Raw genomic sequence first — 15435 nt, 5'->3', positions numbered from 1 at the left:
TCATATACACATAATATTTACATAATAAAATAGAGTTTAAAATCCAATCATTAGGCCTTATTCCTGTATGAATAGATATTTACAAACAATTGAGTGATCTATGAATCCTTCGAAAAGAAGCAAAAATACATTTCTCACACAAAATTCACTACATTATATGGTGATTATGAAATCTGTCTTTATCTTATTGTGATATTCACAACCTGTAAGCTTCTAGGTCATCAGTGATACAGTATCCTCATTCAAGTTTAGAGCATTCATAAAATTATGAGTTGCAATGCGGATACTAATGATTTTGGTAGATAAGATGGTTGGCCATCTATTCTCTGGAGTCATCAAACCAAAAAATGTTAGGTGTTTCTAGAAAAATGAGACTCTTGGATCCATTAGTGCTGGACATTCAATTATAATGTGTTTTAATGTTTCCTTAATGTTTGAATCCATACAAAATCTGCAAAAGTTCTCTTCACCACTGATAAGATGTCTCCTGGCTAAAACGTCCCTAGTAGGGACTAGGTTGAAGCAAAGACGCAAAATGGAGGATCGTATCTGGGGTGAGGGAGCTCTATACAGATAGCTTTCCAGATCTTTTAGTTTTTTATGTGTAAAAGTAGTTGCATCAAAATCTTTATAAGTGAGACACAGATTCCTAGTAATGATCCTCTTAAAAATTTTGTCTTTGGCTCTAGTAGGATTTACAATAAGAGTCTCAATACTCACATCTGCATTAACAAGAATTTTCATAATGTATGTTGACCAAGAGCGGACAGCACTATGTAATGATGTTAACATATAGACAGATCGGGTCGCCAAGATGTTACCTGGTCGTGTGTATGTTAAACATTTACGAAAAAGTGCACATAGCCGCCACTCATATTCCGCCATCAGAAATGTGAGACCTAACTCATGTCTCGACCAAGGACCTGGGACACATTGCGGCAAGTGAAGAACCGTCCGCCAAAATTTGGCTTCTAACTTGTTTAAAAAGGATGTTTTAATTATGTTTTTAGTCTCCAGGCCATAAAGAATTTTCGGTAGCACTTTCTGTCGCCAGTATATAATGGCAGGGCTGATGGAGAATTTGCCATACTTGTATAGTATCAATCTTGTTTGCGAAATGGCTGAAACTAATGTATGTTCTATGGACCTCAACTGTGAATCAGTTTGCACAGAACCATCAGATCCCCAAATACAAATAATTCGCCACCACTTCCACACGCACATTTTTGATTTTCCAGTCCATCATCGCTCTCTTAGACATTTTTGGTGCGTAACATACTATCCGAGTGTTCTTCATATTTAACACTAACTCATTAGCGTCTAAATATGAGCTCAATGAAGACAACAGAAGTTGTAGGCCTATGGGAGTCAGAGATTAACACCAGGTCATCTGCATACCACAATGCCTTAATTGTAACACCATTCATTTTCGGAGAGTCAGATGGCACTTGGATAAAGGCCTGCATCACATCGTGAATAAAGAAGTTAAAGAGGGCCGAGGCAAGGATACAACCCTGTTTCAGCCCTCTTGAAGTACAAATTACTGCCGATAAGAGACCCATTATTGACAATCTCACCCTTACTGAGTTCAGTGTATGTAGGCCAAAGATGATGTCACACAGACTAGCAGGACAGTTCGCAGCTTGGAGTTTGTCAAATAATTTCACTCGAGAGACTGAATCAAATGCAGAGTGAAGGTCGACAAAAGCAAAATAGATAGGTTGCTTTAGTGTTTGAGTCTGCGATTTTAGCGCATTAAGGGTTAATATGTTAACCACTGTGCCCAGCCCTGCTACAAATCCAGTCTGGTTCGGATCGCGCTGGTTGAAGGATGAAGACCACTTGACAAAATCTCTCAAGACAAGTCGTGAGAAAATCTTGCCTGGAGCATCAAGCAAAGCAATTGGGCGATAACTAGATGGGGCATCCCTATCTCCCTTTTTGAAAATTGGCACAATTAGGGAAGATTTCCAAGACGTTGGTATGGTCTTGGAATTCATAATCTGTTGAAAGATGTTATTCAGAATAGAGGCCCATCTAGTTGGATTTTGTTTAAACATAGCATTGCTTAGTCCATCCGGGCCAAACGCTCTAGAGGAAGATGTTTTTATAAGTTCTTCTATTATTTCCTCAGAACACTCTAAGTGCCAGTCTGTTACACTTTGATTCACATACTTACAGCTGTCAAACTTTGTGTCTGCATAAAGGCTAGAAAATAGTGCAAGCCAAGAGGCTTCAGTTACCCCACTTAATTGGTCATAAACTTGTGTCAAATGAGACATTTTATTCAAAAGAGCCCACACTTGGCCAAAATCTTTATTTCGTATAGTCTGCATAAAGGCTTCACTATCAGATTGAAAGAGCCTCGCCTTTCTTGCCCGTGTCCAATTGCGGTACCAACACTTGATTTTTTTCTGTTTCTCAAGGCGCTCATTTAGCGGCAGTTTAAGAGTGGCTTTTAACTCTCTCCTATACATACTTCTAAGTTGATGTACCATAGGGTCAAAAGTGTGTTTATGAATTTGCTGTGGTCTACTGTCAATATGGATGTTCTGCAAGGTAGCTAGAATATCTACATATGAGCCACTCTCCATACCAGAAAGCTGACGAGTTGCCTCCTCAAAGTCAATAAGAGCTTTCTTTGACCATTTAAGGCGAGTTTTTGTGTTGTTGACCTGAACATCTTGAGTATACCATTGTTGGTTAAGCTCGGACACATTGTGATTCCACTGCCAAACCACTGTTAAGGGTTGGTGATCACTTCCAGATTGTTTACTGACTTCAAAATTAATGACCCTTGAAAACAAGTCTGCAGTCATGAATACATAATCAATGGTTGATTTTGAGGCACCCTTTTCCCATGTATGTTGGGAAGGGGTCTCACCAAAAAATGCTCCGTTTGCCATAAAAAGGTTGTGATCTGAAGTAAATCTAAGCCACCGTTCTCTAATTGGGGCGCAAGAAATCTTTTTTAGACAAAAGCAATCAAGATTTAAATCTCCTACCACCACAATTGCGGTAACACTATGATCTTGAGCAATTTTTTCCAGAACACAAACTAAGTCTCTATAAAAGATGTCATCAGAAATACCCATGGGATTACGATACAGATTTATCAAAGCAAGCAAACACTTAGAATCACATATTTTAACCAATTGAATAAAATTATTGGGGGCAGCCCACTTGGTCATGCTCAAACCTTTCCTCGTCTTAACTGCCACCAAGAGGCCCGACGTGGGTCGCCCCTTTGTTCCCACCATAGCTGGTAGCAAGATAATATCATGGTCATCCCACAGGGGTGATCTTAGTAACCAAGATTCTTGAAGGGCCACTATATCGAATTGGTTTAAGAAATGACTTGAGGTCCATTGCAGATGGGTATGTCCCCTAGTATTCCAATTTACTAAGGACAAAGTGCATGTATTAGGCTTAATTAATGGTTATGTTCTTGAGGAGTTCAAATCAGCCTTGCGCGGTATGGTAATAGGACCACAGTAAGAGCATGAGCTAATGGGCTGACGCCCAACTTCCTCGCTTGTATCAATTTTATTCTCCAAAGGACCCTTTTTCTCCTCTATCAAGCGTTCTGGGTCTTGTGCTATCAAAAAACCCATTTTAAAAAGCTCAATTTTTGCTTTCCAGATTGAGTTTAAGACTAGTCCTGATTTGATCCATAGACGTACAATGGATAAGTTTTGGTCACCTACAAACTCAACCTGATCAATATCACTCGAGAATATATCTTGTAAATCATGTACATCACCAAAAATGTTCAAAACACTTGTTCTACATAGATCATATTTCTCATGAGGACTGTCTCCACATTTTATGATAAGGGAGTGGCAATTCGCAAAAGTGTTTCTATGTTGTTGCCGACCAAGTTTGCTGATTTTACTGTTATTTAGAGGCATTTTTTTATGGAAGGCATTTCACTTTTGCCTTGCGAGTCTATACGGACAAGTGAGCGTGGGCAGTCAGAAGAGCATTTACTGACACCCAACGCTGTCTTAGACAATAGACAAGTTGTCTCCCCTGTAAAAAATAGATCTTTTCTTTTCAGCAGTGTATCGCAAATATCTTTTTCGTGACAAACATCTTGTACTCTTGTTGTTACCGATGGTTTAACTATAATAGCTTCTGACACGCGTTGGGTTAAATAAGCGTCCACTGCTGCTTTAATTGATGTCAAGCGCTCCTGCATGTCTTGTTCTTCTAAGTGATCATTTGGTGCAAAATTTCCCACACATGATTTTAATTGAGAGTTAAGGTAGGTACTACGGGCAGGGGCAGCAACTGATTGTGCCATTTCGCCGCTCCCCACTTGAACATTCTCAATTAGCTGTACAATTTCACAAAGTGGAGCATAATTCATATGGTTTTTGTTTGCAAGTTGAAGTGAACTTATATGAGTATCCCCTGTGGCAGCTACAGATTGGATCACTGCCAAATTCGTTGGTAGTAATATTGGGACTTGAGGAAGTTCCATCACAGGGCTCGTATCAGTAGATGGTGTGGGATGGATCAGTTGTGATCTTGGGAAATAGGTTTTACTAACTTTTTATAGAGGACTTGATTTCAATGCAGGTCTCTTTGAGCGGATTACACGGGTTGTTTTATGAATATCACTCTCAACCTGCAAGTCACTTACATTTATGTGGCCTTTTTCTTTTCACACTCCTATCTAAACTGATCCAGGAGCCATTAATATTAATGACTTCAGGTACAGATTGTTCGACTGGACATATGATATGTTCAAATGATGGTAATGCTGTTATGAGTGCGTCCCCATTTGAAGTTTTCCTTGCCTCTCGGTTAAGAGAACTTTCAATGTCACCATTCATGTGAAGAAATATGTCAGCCGGCAGATTGGTGGTCCACTCGAGAATGTGTTGTATTTGAATAGCTTGTTTTGCAATTTTCCCGTCCAAGCCTTGAAATAGTTTTAACAGACTTGCTAGTGTGGTGTTTACAGCGGCTAAAGTAATTTCTATTAGGGGCAAATTCTCAGCCTGGTTATCCAGATGGCTCATCTGGATATGTCGCCGCGGCGTAGGCTGTAAAAAGGAGTCAGCAATAGATTTGGCAGAAATATCTATTGACCCTGCTAAGCCTTCATTTTGGCTGGAATCTCCATGGATAGTGCTTAGCTTTACAACACTAGTATGGATAGAAATGTAATCTGAGACAGATCAAATACTGATTTGATAGCCTCATTTACTTGTGATAATTGTTTACTTGGTAGAGGGCTTAATTGGAGTTTGCACTGAAGCTAAGAGAGTATTATCAGATATGTTGGGAATGATAGGTGGACAAGCCACCACTTCAGGAAGTATAGATTTTTGAGGCACAGGAAAACACATTTGTTCAGCTGGTAACATAGTTTTTAGAGGAGGATCTTCTTTGGTACCTAAGGCTTTAGCAGGAGGCACCAAGGACGGAAGATTGACAATAGATGTAGAGGGCAACACTTCCTCACAGGATGGTTCATCTAGCATACAACTCCTTCCGTTTTGCACAAAACGTGCAAATGTCTCTATTTGAGAGCAGAGTGTGCAGTATTGGCGTTAGCACAATTGATTTCTTAGACATACGAAATTGGGGAATACGTTTTTTGACTGCCCCAATCGGCGTATGTAACATGCCTGCTGACTCCGGCATATTAGATTTAAGAGTGCATATATGAAAGCTCATATAAAAATGTTAGCTGCGCAGGCTCTTTGAACGGAGCCCTCTGTTAGACCAACAGAAAAATGTAATACTTTCACGCTCCAATCTGAGCTTTAAAACACACTAGCAAGGAAAACCAATGCAGCTCACAAGTAAAATAAAAGATCAAAGTAGTAATACACTTTAAGCAAATACCAATTAGGCAGCAAAGGAGGGCATAACCGCCAGCGAGCAAGCAGCACGCAGCACTGCGGCAAAGCGGACAAGCGGGACTTCCTGGGACTTGCTTGGGTGCGCCGTGAACTGTCAGCTCCAGTTCACATTGGCGGAGACGCCGGCATCTCTACGCAATGGAAGCGGTATATATTTAGTGGAGCTCACAATATTTATGATCTGGAATATGAACCAATACATTGTCAGGCTGACCCACCTCACAAGAAATACAAGAATTACCAGCCTCTGATGACGAGCCTCTTAGCTCGAAACACGTGTCAGGCTGCTCAGGAATTCTCAAATTAAAACTCATGCTAACTGTAGTTCGAATTGTGTTTTTGTGCGCAGATATCAGGCAAACCACCTTTTGTCTCATTCATGTTCTGTTGGCAACTTTGGCAGGTTGCCTTCCATTTTTGCCTCAATCTGCAGCCCCTGCACACATCAAATTGTCAAGGCGCCTTGTTTCTCACAATAATCCTTTTCTGCCAAAAATAGTTTGTTGTTGTTTGGTTGTTTAATGTAATCTGAATTGTGAATTGTTTAACCTTGCAGCATTATATTCCATTGCACAAATACCAATAAAGAGATTTCAAAATAAAAATAAAGTATTAGTTAGGTCAGACATTCAGGCAAAAACATGCAGCTCGGCTCAAAGCAACCCAACTGGTCCAGAGGAGAGAACTGACTGGGGAATGCAAGTAGGTGTGTGCCTAAGTGGGATGGAAGTTTGTGTTTGGCTGAAGTCCTGTTTGCTTAGTTCTTGTTGCCAACGGTACAGATATACAAATAGGTTGGAGGAAGGGGCACACATCGTACCAATAATGCAGTAAAAAAACAGACTTAACAACTGCTTCATGGTTTTAGATCTGCTAAAATATATTTTCAATCATTTTGTTTCAGAAATTGCATCTTGTTTTTGTTCGTTTAATCTTTTCTGCATGTCAATCTCGGGTGTATGTAAATGACTGCTTGGCATCAATCCAAAACAGACTGAATTGTGGACACTGTTTCTGTGCCACTCACCCCACCATCTAGCCCAGCAGCACATTCACTTAGTGAGGCTAAATACTGATATTTATTTGAAAGAAAAAGCAGACAGATTGGGCATCCACTGATAACAGTAAAATTACACTTAAAATATTGAGAGCAGCTGCAGACCACAGCAGGAGGGTATGGGAAGAATAAGCAGATTACCAGAATTAGATCATAGAAAAATAACTGAAGTTCTCCTTTTTATGAGGTATCAATTTCTTCCCAGACTTTTGGCAGTGGAGGAATACTTGACTCAGCTAGTACCTGTGGATTTACTAACACCCTGTACCAGGCTTTTGAAAAATAAATAAAACAGGCAACAGGCCATTTCTGGCTACACCTTATCTCTTGAAAAGGTTAACAATGCTGAGAAGACTACCTCCATCCACATCCTACACTTGAAAAGCCTACTCCCCAACAAACATCTCGTTAATCGCTGATCAATCCACTCAGCCCATTCTCCGCCTCCTCCGGAGCTTCCTCTGCCAATGACAACTTCTCCGATAACCCTTCGCCCTACTTGTTACCTGTTGAGAACATCACCTATGTACAGTGTCTGTTGCATACATACATAATTTCAGACCTAGTGGTTTGAAGAGTAAGGAAAATGAAAATCTGAGCTGCTAATTCAATTACTTCTGTTTGGGTTTCGAATGGTTACATGTCATGTCTGGCTGCTAACAAATGCATGTAAAAATGTAGTGTCACACTATGATATGTTAAATAATAATATGTGCACTAGTATTCTTAAAAATATTCTTAATAAATGTACCCCTATCCCCTTCCCTGAACGAATGCTCCAGCTGAAGCTGTAGCCGTTCACCAGCACACCACTGGAGTTGACAGTTCAGTGTTACCAAGGAAAGAACCAATCTTCATGTAGCATGCACTGTGTGATTTTAATTTTGAGTCAAATAATGGTGGACCACCAACTGTTAGTTGCTTTATCTGAATGCTGTAAGATTGATAATAGGAAAAATACGCAAGATGGGTATTTTGCTACTTAAGTGGATCAGTTTCAGGAAACAGTGCATCGTAAAATGGGACAATTCTGAATGGTGACGAAATATCAATACAGAACATTTAATACTACACTAATGCGGGAACCAACTTGAGGCAGTGACTGCAGGGAATCGCTCCCTTAGAGCCACCTGAGGGGTCCAGTGACAACGTGCAAAGAAATCTTACTAATGGTGAAGGATTGCCCATTAAACATTTGGGAGGATTCAGTAATAGTGGGCTATTGCTGAGTGGTGATCCTCTATACCCAAATTGTTTTTTTTTTATTTGCACTGATGGACACCAGAAAATCGAGATATGGCCTTCTTAGCATGACATCAAAGAGAGGGAAGCGGGGATGTAGTCCAGCACCCCAGGCACGCAAAAAAGGTGCTAGTCCACCGCGAAAAAAGAATAAATAAAGAGGTAACTGGGCCAGGGCGACAACCCAATATCATGGCCTTTTTCAGTAAAACATCCACCCCTTTTACGGATAAAGCGGGGACGGTCCACGAAGGCCAGAAGAGTGTACTAAATGGGAGCCAAAACTAATATCGAAGCAGGCGCCAATCGCCTCCCTACCACCAACCACGCTAGTTAATTCCTTTACCATTGACAATAATAGGTCTTTACTCAACCTATGCGAAAACCTATTGAGAAAATACTTGGGTCCAGAAGTGATTCCGCAGAAGGAAATACCAGCGACTAACCGGTCAGGCACCCCAGACTTGGGCAAATTTGTTTCATCATCTTCCATAGAAGATGTGGATTCTTATTACAGTGAGGGGTCTGATTCCAGTGAAGACTCCAATCTCCCTGGTAAAGGGGAGTTGCCAGAAGAAACGCTGCAGTCTATTCAGGCCACTGAATCCAAATTAGAAGCTCTTCTTTCACTTGTCACCAAACTGGCAGAAAATCATTGCATCTTCTCTGCCCTTCTGGGAACCGTTATGCAGAGATTGGTTGCTGGAGAGTGCCTACATTTGAAAAAAACTTCTTCCTTGAATAAAGTCAGCATACCGACTAGGCAGGCAAAACAGGCCAGAAGAGGGGTGAAGCAAGGGACTTCTCCCCGATCCCAACGATTGTTGAGTCAGGACAACCACGGATAGATGCAGAAAGTGGGAGCAAGACATTGTTGATATCGTGGCCCATTCAGAGGACCATGCACTGGAAGCCCTTTGTGTGGCGATATCAATGATAAATAGCCCTATGACGATGACACCAGATAACTGGGAATCTAGCATCACTTCATCTACTGTAAACAGTACACCAAGAGAGCAGCCTGTTAAAACCCAGAAACCTGAGCCCAAAGTTAGGCATAACCTACCTCATGCGTCTGGTTATTACACGATGACTAATGACCTGGGTGAAGACACAATGAGACAGGTGCGCCTACATGACCCTTTGGATAACTGGATTAGAGCACCAAAGGGAAATGGGAGGGGAGATCGAGCTAAGCAGGATGACCTTCAAATTATTGAAAGACTGGGTAGGTATCGTAATTTCATTAAAACTACCAGATACCAACACAACCCTCCTGAGAAGCCTCATAAGGCCAACAATGGTTTCCAATGTTGGAAATAAGATAAAAGCGTGACAGACAGCCAAGAAAATTTGGATGAGGCAAAACAACGGTCAACGGAACTGTAAACAGGTGGCAAAACCAGCCCTTGCCACAAAGCGGATAGACCCGGCTTGCCTCCATGCACAACACCAGCAGAAACCCACAATGCTTCTTGATATAAAGAACAATATAAATAACTGCCCATCTTGGCTGGACTATGTTGAACTGTCAAAACAACGTAAAGAACAGCAAGCACAGGAGAATGATCTGGATGGCCGGATTCAGGACTCAAGCACATCAAAATTGTAGAAAGATGTCCCACGGCCACCAGCCCAATCTTAAACCATACATAGTTATTCCAACTGTTTGGGATAAAACCAGCTTTAAACAAGTTGACTGCCACTGATATTGCATCTTTAGAATTGCCCTGTGTGGGCAGCCCTAGTAATTGGGTCTAGTTGACTATGGCTTCCCCTAAAGCAGCCGAGATGATTTGTCAACACTCTAGGGACTTAGTTGAGCTAGGTTTTGAGCTGGCTATTGTTAGACCTTTCAAAGTGCCGGATAAGGACTATGAACTCAGAACTTATCCCAGAAACGTTCACACTGCTATCACAAAAACTGACCAGTTTAAGAAGGTAAATCGGGTTGCTGGTAAATGGTTAAACATTTCTTCTCCATAGCAGCGACGCAAGTCATCGTCATCTCTAGTCACACGTCCGATTTCCTGGATCACACATGGACATTGCTCCTTTTTGACAAACTATGAGGGTCTTGCACAACTAATGAAGGCCAACATATTTTACTTTACAGGAAACTTGGCCGACTAGAGCCTTTGAATTACATGGATTTACCCTGCTCTTCAAGTTATCCGAGACCTGGTCAGCCGGGCATCCTAAAGGGTGATCGTGTATGGGTACTAATGTGGATCATAAATTTACCAGTAAGGTCTCGTATAGTAATCTCTTATGTGGGGTCGTGCATAATCCCCCTTTTTATAAACAACCTTAACTAATGACTCTTTATGATACCCAGATGTTACCAATTTGTGAGTGGCATACTACGGGAGTGGCATGCCTCTCAACCTAGAGGCATAGGAATACTTGCAGGCGATTTTATTGTCGATTGCCTAGCAGAGATTATTCAGAGATTGGGAAGGTCTTACGCCACAAAGGAAGAGACAGAAGGGTGATTGGTGTGATATTCTTTTGGAATTTGACACGCATGTTTTATCTCCTAGGGAAAGCAGTTTTATACCTATGTGGACTAATGGCTAGTATGGTAGCAGAATCGATTTTATTTTTATAAATGATTCTATGCAACATTCTAATTCTTAGTTGGAAGTCCTTCCTAACTACTTGAGTGATCACTCAATTTGTTCCATGACCACAACTTCCATTGCCAAGCCGAAGGATACATTAAAGTGTAATCCAGTATACATGGCAACCGTCTTCGTTGGACGATTGTGCATATTGGCAAGTTTGACAGTACAATGTCTAACTCATAAGTCAGATAAGGAGATTCTAGATACACATGATTGGCAACTGGATGGCGTGGTGAAAAAGTTTTGTCAGGTCTCTGGGAAACATTTGCTGTGAAGTAGATAGAGCAACACTCCCGGCTTGATCTACGATGTAGAAATTGCCAAAAGAAAGACAAAAATAAATTATTGAGACAAATTCAAAGAGATCATTCTTGTAGTTCTGAGGAAAGAAAGGATGCGCTCCATCAGATCCAATTTTAAACAGTGGCTATCCAGTTATGTTTGGGATCATGCCAATGCCAATTGGAATTATATCAATAAATTGATTCCGACTAATGATTCCAAAAAATGTTGGCATATCATCCACTTCGCTATGGCCGGGTCGGCTGCGAGAGAACTTATCAGTATACCTGAGGGGACTTGGAATCCCATATAAAAAATATTTATTGGGACAGCAAGGAAATCATTGATGTAGAGAAAAATAAATCCACGATTGGCACACGGGTATTGTACCAACTAAATGACTTAGATTATCAGTCAGTGATACGTAAAATGAAACGCTGTGGGGTTGATTTTACCGATCCATAAATCTGGCCCGCGTAACATCCCTACTATCTTTAGAATGTTAGCCATGTTGGATAGTTCTTCAAAAATATTTTGGATTGTATTATTAGAACTACTGACAAACTGGATGCATTGGGGTTTGGGGGCTTACATTTTTCACAAACCGGTTTCAAAAAGAATCATAGCACTATCCATCCGATTTGGGTATTACAGACTCTTATATTAGACGTATGGCATTATGAAGACACCAACATATATGCATGTTTTGTGGACTACTCTGACACCTTCAATAGTGTCATACGAAGCAGAGTTTGGTGGAAGTTAAACAGTTGGGGTATTGATTCCACACTGCTATTTCATTAAGTTACTATACTCTGATACGGAAATCAGAATCAGTATCTCAGGAGGGTGAGTTATCAAAATCGTATTCTACTAACAAAGGGTTAAAACCGAGATGTCCCCTAGCCCCCGTAGTATAACATATGTTTCCGACTTTCCTAAATGTCTTGAAAACAGTTGGAAATAACCACCTTCCCAGGTACGGTAACAGACCATTGCACTGTCTTCCATTTGCAGATGATACTGCGATCCTGACGAAAACCCCCATTGAATTTCAACGCTCCCTAATGACATTGCAACAATGTGCCTCTATAAATGGTTTCGTAATTGACCCCCATAAAATTAAAATCCTTATTTTTGGCAAGAGGGCCTCCAAAAAGAACTCCTTTAATTGGTGTGTGGGAGCCTCTCGAATAGAACAATCTACTGAGTACAAATACCTAGGAATAGATCTACGAAATAATCCTAAATCAATCTTCTGCTGAAAATTGTACCTTGAGCTTGGAAGAAGTGGATGGTGCTCAGAAAGATCATTGATAGGATTGGGGGAGGTTCCACTGAGGAAAAGGTCTCTGCTTATAGAATCTCAGTCATTGCTACTATTCTCTATGCATTGGAGGTTTATCCCAAATGCCTTGTTAAATCGTTGAAGTCTTTAGAAGCCACCCCGGTTGAGGTTATCAGATTAGAGCTGGGCTTGCCTTCAATCATGTCCTGTTGGAAAAATGCTGCGGACAGATTTTGGGCAACTATTCCATTCAAGAAGGAGGCTTGCAACTCATTAATGAGGTCAACTTCTGTCCATCAAACATGGTACTCTTGAAGTACCTGGTTTGTAGACCTGGACAGGATGGTCAGATCACCTTCTTGAAATCAGGGTTTTTAAATTACCTGAGACTCTTATTGAATTTTACCTGGCGGGCCAAGTTAACAATACCCTTGAATGGGATTGCATACAGACATTGGCAAAGCTTGCAAGCAAATATAAGTATGAGAGATACACCGAACAAGGTGGCTTTTCTGACAGACCACATAGTTACTTAACAAGTGCCTTCTCCGCCCTTGATATGTTTGATTACATATTTGAGATCTGAGTTGTTACTGATACTTGCCAACACTGGAGCTTGGACTAATGTACCTAGAGAGGATCGTCTATCTAGATTCTGTAAAGGGGAAATAGAAATCGCTAGACATGTTCTGCCTGGTTTCTTACTATAATAAAGGTTATGCGGAATTTAAGGACTATGGTTCTGATACATTTTGGAGCACTGTATATGCTGCTGAGTCCTTGGTCATCACGGCTGCCGCATTCCATATATACGGAACATGATAAAGGGCAGGCTTAAGGGAATTGATACTTGACCACATTAGTTTTAATATGGCCATGCTCCCAATAATCTACTTGCTGGATAACGTGGATACATAATGAATTTTACCATTGAGTCTTTTAAATTGACATTTTAACTTGATAATGTATTGGCATACGAGACCATAATTTTCATATATAACCATGTTTTATAATTCGTTTTTTCATTGAAATGTTTTGTAAATTATATAATGATAGAGTATGAAATGTGTAAAGGCTGGACAGCAAATATGCACAAATAAAACTTTAAAAAATGTGCGAGTTTTTCAGGTTTTACAGGGTGAAAACCTTTTACAATGTTCTACCATGTGCATTTTTTTTCTGAGTAAATATGATGACCATACTACCACATAGTTGCATGAACCGTCTTCTTTTTCTCATGGGCCTAAATAATTTCACAGTCAAGATAACATCAACAAAGGGAAATAACACATAATTGTGACTATAAATGTGATGAACTTCCACACTAAAATGTGCCCTCACATTTATTTACAGTCATCTTTATAGGCAAAACAATTTGTCTTTATTTTATGTTATGTTATTCAACAGTGCATGGCCTTGTCCGAAAAGTGGAATATTGTGACGTTGCTGGTGTGCCACCAGACCCAAGTCTCTTGAAAGGAAGGGGAGGTATGTGAGCAGGTGATAGGAAATAGAAATCAGAAAATAGAATGAGTAAAATCAGAGAGGATACACAATTAGGATGAATGGAAGGGGATATGGCTGTCAAAGTAGGGATGCACCTTTCTTACATGCGATTAGTTATTGGTAAGCATAAGTGAAGGACTAGAAAGAGCAGCTAATTTTAGAGCAGCGTTTTATTGGAGCATCAATATCTAGACCTCACTACTAGATGCAGTTAATGGCTGAGTAGTTACAAATAAATTACACACTATGAAAAGTAAAAATCACAAATTGTTTCAATTTAGCATTCTGGGAAGAGCCATCTGAAGACGCACACAATGCTTACCAGTGCTGGTTGAAGGCTGAATTGTAATAGGGTTTGATGCTGGTGTAAGTTTGGGTCTTGCTGAAACACGAGGAGGGGATGGTGATCTGTCTCCATTACGATCAGGCATGGTGTTAAATTCACACTGTACAGTAGAGGTTGGTGGTTCACTGTGCAACCCATTAAGGACATCATTGGGTGATCTGGATGGGCAAGATTTGTTTTAGTGTTTGATAAAAATGTGTTACTCTGAAGTGTCCGTTAAGAGCCAAGCAGCACAGTAAAAAGAGACAATAAATAAGATGCATTGTAATAAGCAAATACACAAATCATGGGTCATGCCAACACCACTTGCAAACCAAAAACTATCCAGACCAACTAGAATTAGCAAATACAATCCCCATCTTCCCAGTCCTACATCCTTAATGTGACAGAAAATCAACATATATTCATGTGACATACAGAGAAATATACCTTCATATTGATCACATAATTCTCCTGGGTTTCTGTGCAATTTTTTGTATTTTTGAGAAAAAACATTACAATATTTACAAAATCATTCATAACACATATACAGAAACAGCAAAAACAGGGTCATGCCTCAGGCCAAAACATTGAAAATGATATAATAGGTGCATTTGGTTATGTTCGGTATCAGAGTTTCCTCTGCAGTATTCCTCTTTTCTATTTCGGAATGGTGGACAGGCATGTTGCAGGCTGTACTTGGCCTTCCTCAGTGAAGGGTCTGGTAATATGACTTGTGTGTTTATGACTTGTGTGGTTTTGCAGGGCCTGAGATATTCAAGAGTTAGACAGATTCTCTTGATAAACTGGTATCTCTGATTTGGTTTGCCATGCCACTATGTATACTGTCCCATCTGGACTCTTATGTGTCTGGAAAATCGGAAATGACTAGTCTTCATATAACATAAGCTGATAGGGAAGGATAGCTCAGCAGGCAGATAGGAGCATGCAGAAACTGCTCCCAGAAATTCCCAAACGAAGGCCAACAATGATGACATTTGTAAAGGCAATTGCAGGCTCGTTTTCCTCCTGTTGGAGCCACGTTCAGCATACTTCTCAGATAGAGTTCTGCATTTCATTCAACAGAATGTATGCCAGTTGTGCTGTTATGTGAAACCTGTCAGAGAAAGGCAATCAAACGGATTACCGATAGAGTATAGGGCTAAAACCGCTGAGACACAGATTTGGAAACATACAAGAACACAGAGACGCTGTTTAAAATAGGGAAC

The 15435-nt window shown here is 40.4% G+C and overlaps 1 protein-coding gene across 2 annotated transcripts in view; it reads right to left on the bottom strand.

The window, feature by feature from the left end:
- Nucleotides 1-15435, bottom strand: part of WWP1 (WW domain containing E3 ubiquitin protein ligase 1) — a 2181222-nt gene that overhangs the window by 1612161 nt on the left and 553626 nt on the right. For both annotated transcript variants that reach the window (XM_069621301.1, XM_069621302.1), the window contains exon 7: nucleotides 14204-14385. In XM_069621301.1, the coding sequence (XP_069477402.1) occupies nucleotides 14204-14385 (182 nt within the window). The remainder of the gene's footprint in view (nucleotides 1-14203; nucleotides 14386-15435) is intronic.

This window comes from Ambystoma mexicanum, chromosome 5q (genome assembly GCF_040938575.1).
Source record: "Ambystoma mexicanum isolate Mex_15411 chromosome 5q, UKY_AmexF1_1, whole genome shotgun sequence".
In the NCBI taxonomy this organism is placed as follows: Eukaryota; Metazoa; Chordata; class Amphibia; order Caudata; family Ambystomatidae; genus Ambystoma; species Ambystoma mexicanum.
The sequence above is the reverse complement of the archived record's forward strand: the minus strand, read 5'-3'. Positions and strand labels throughout refer to the sequence as shown.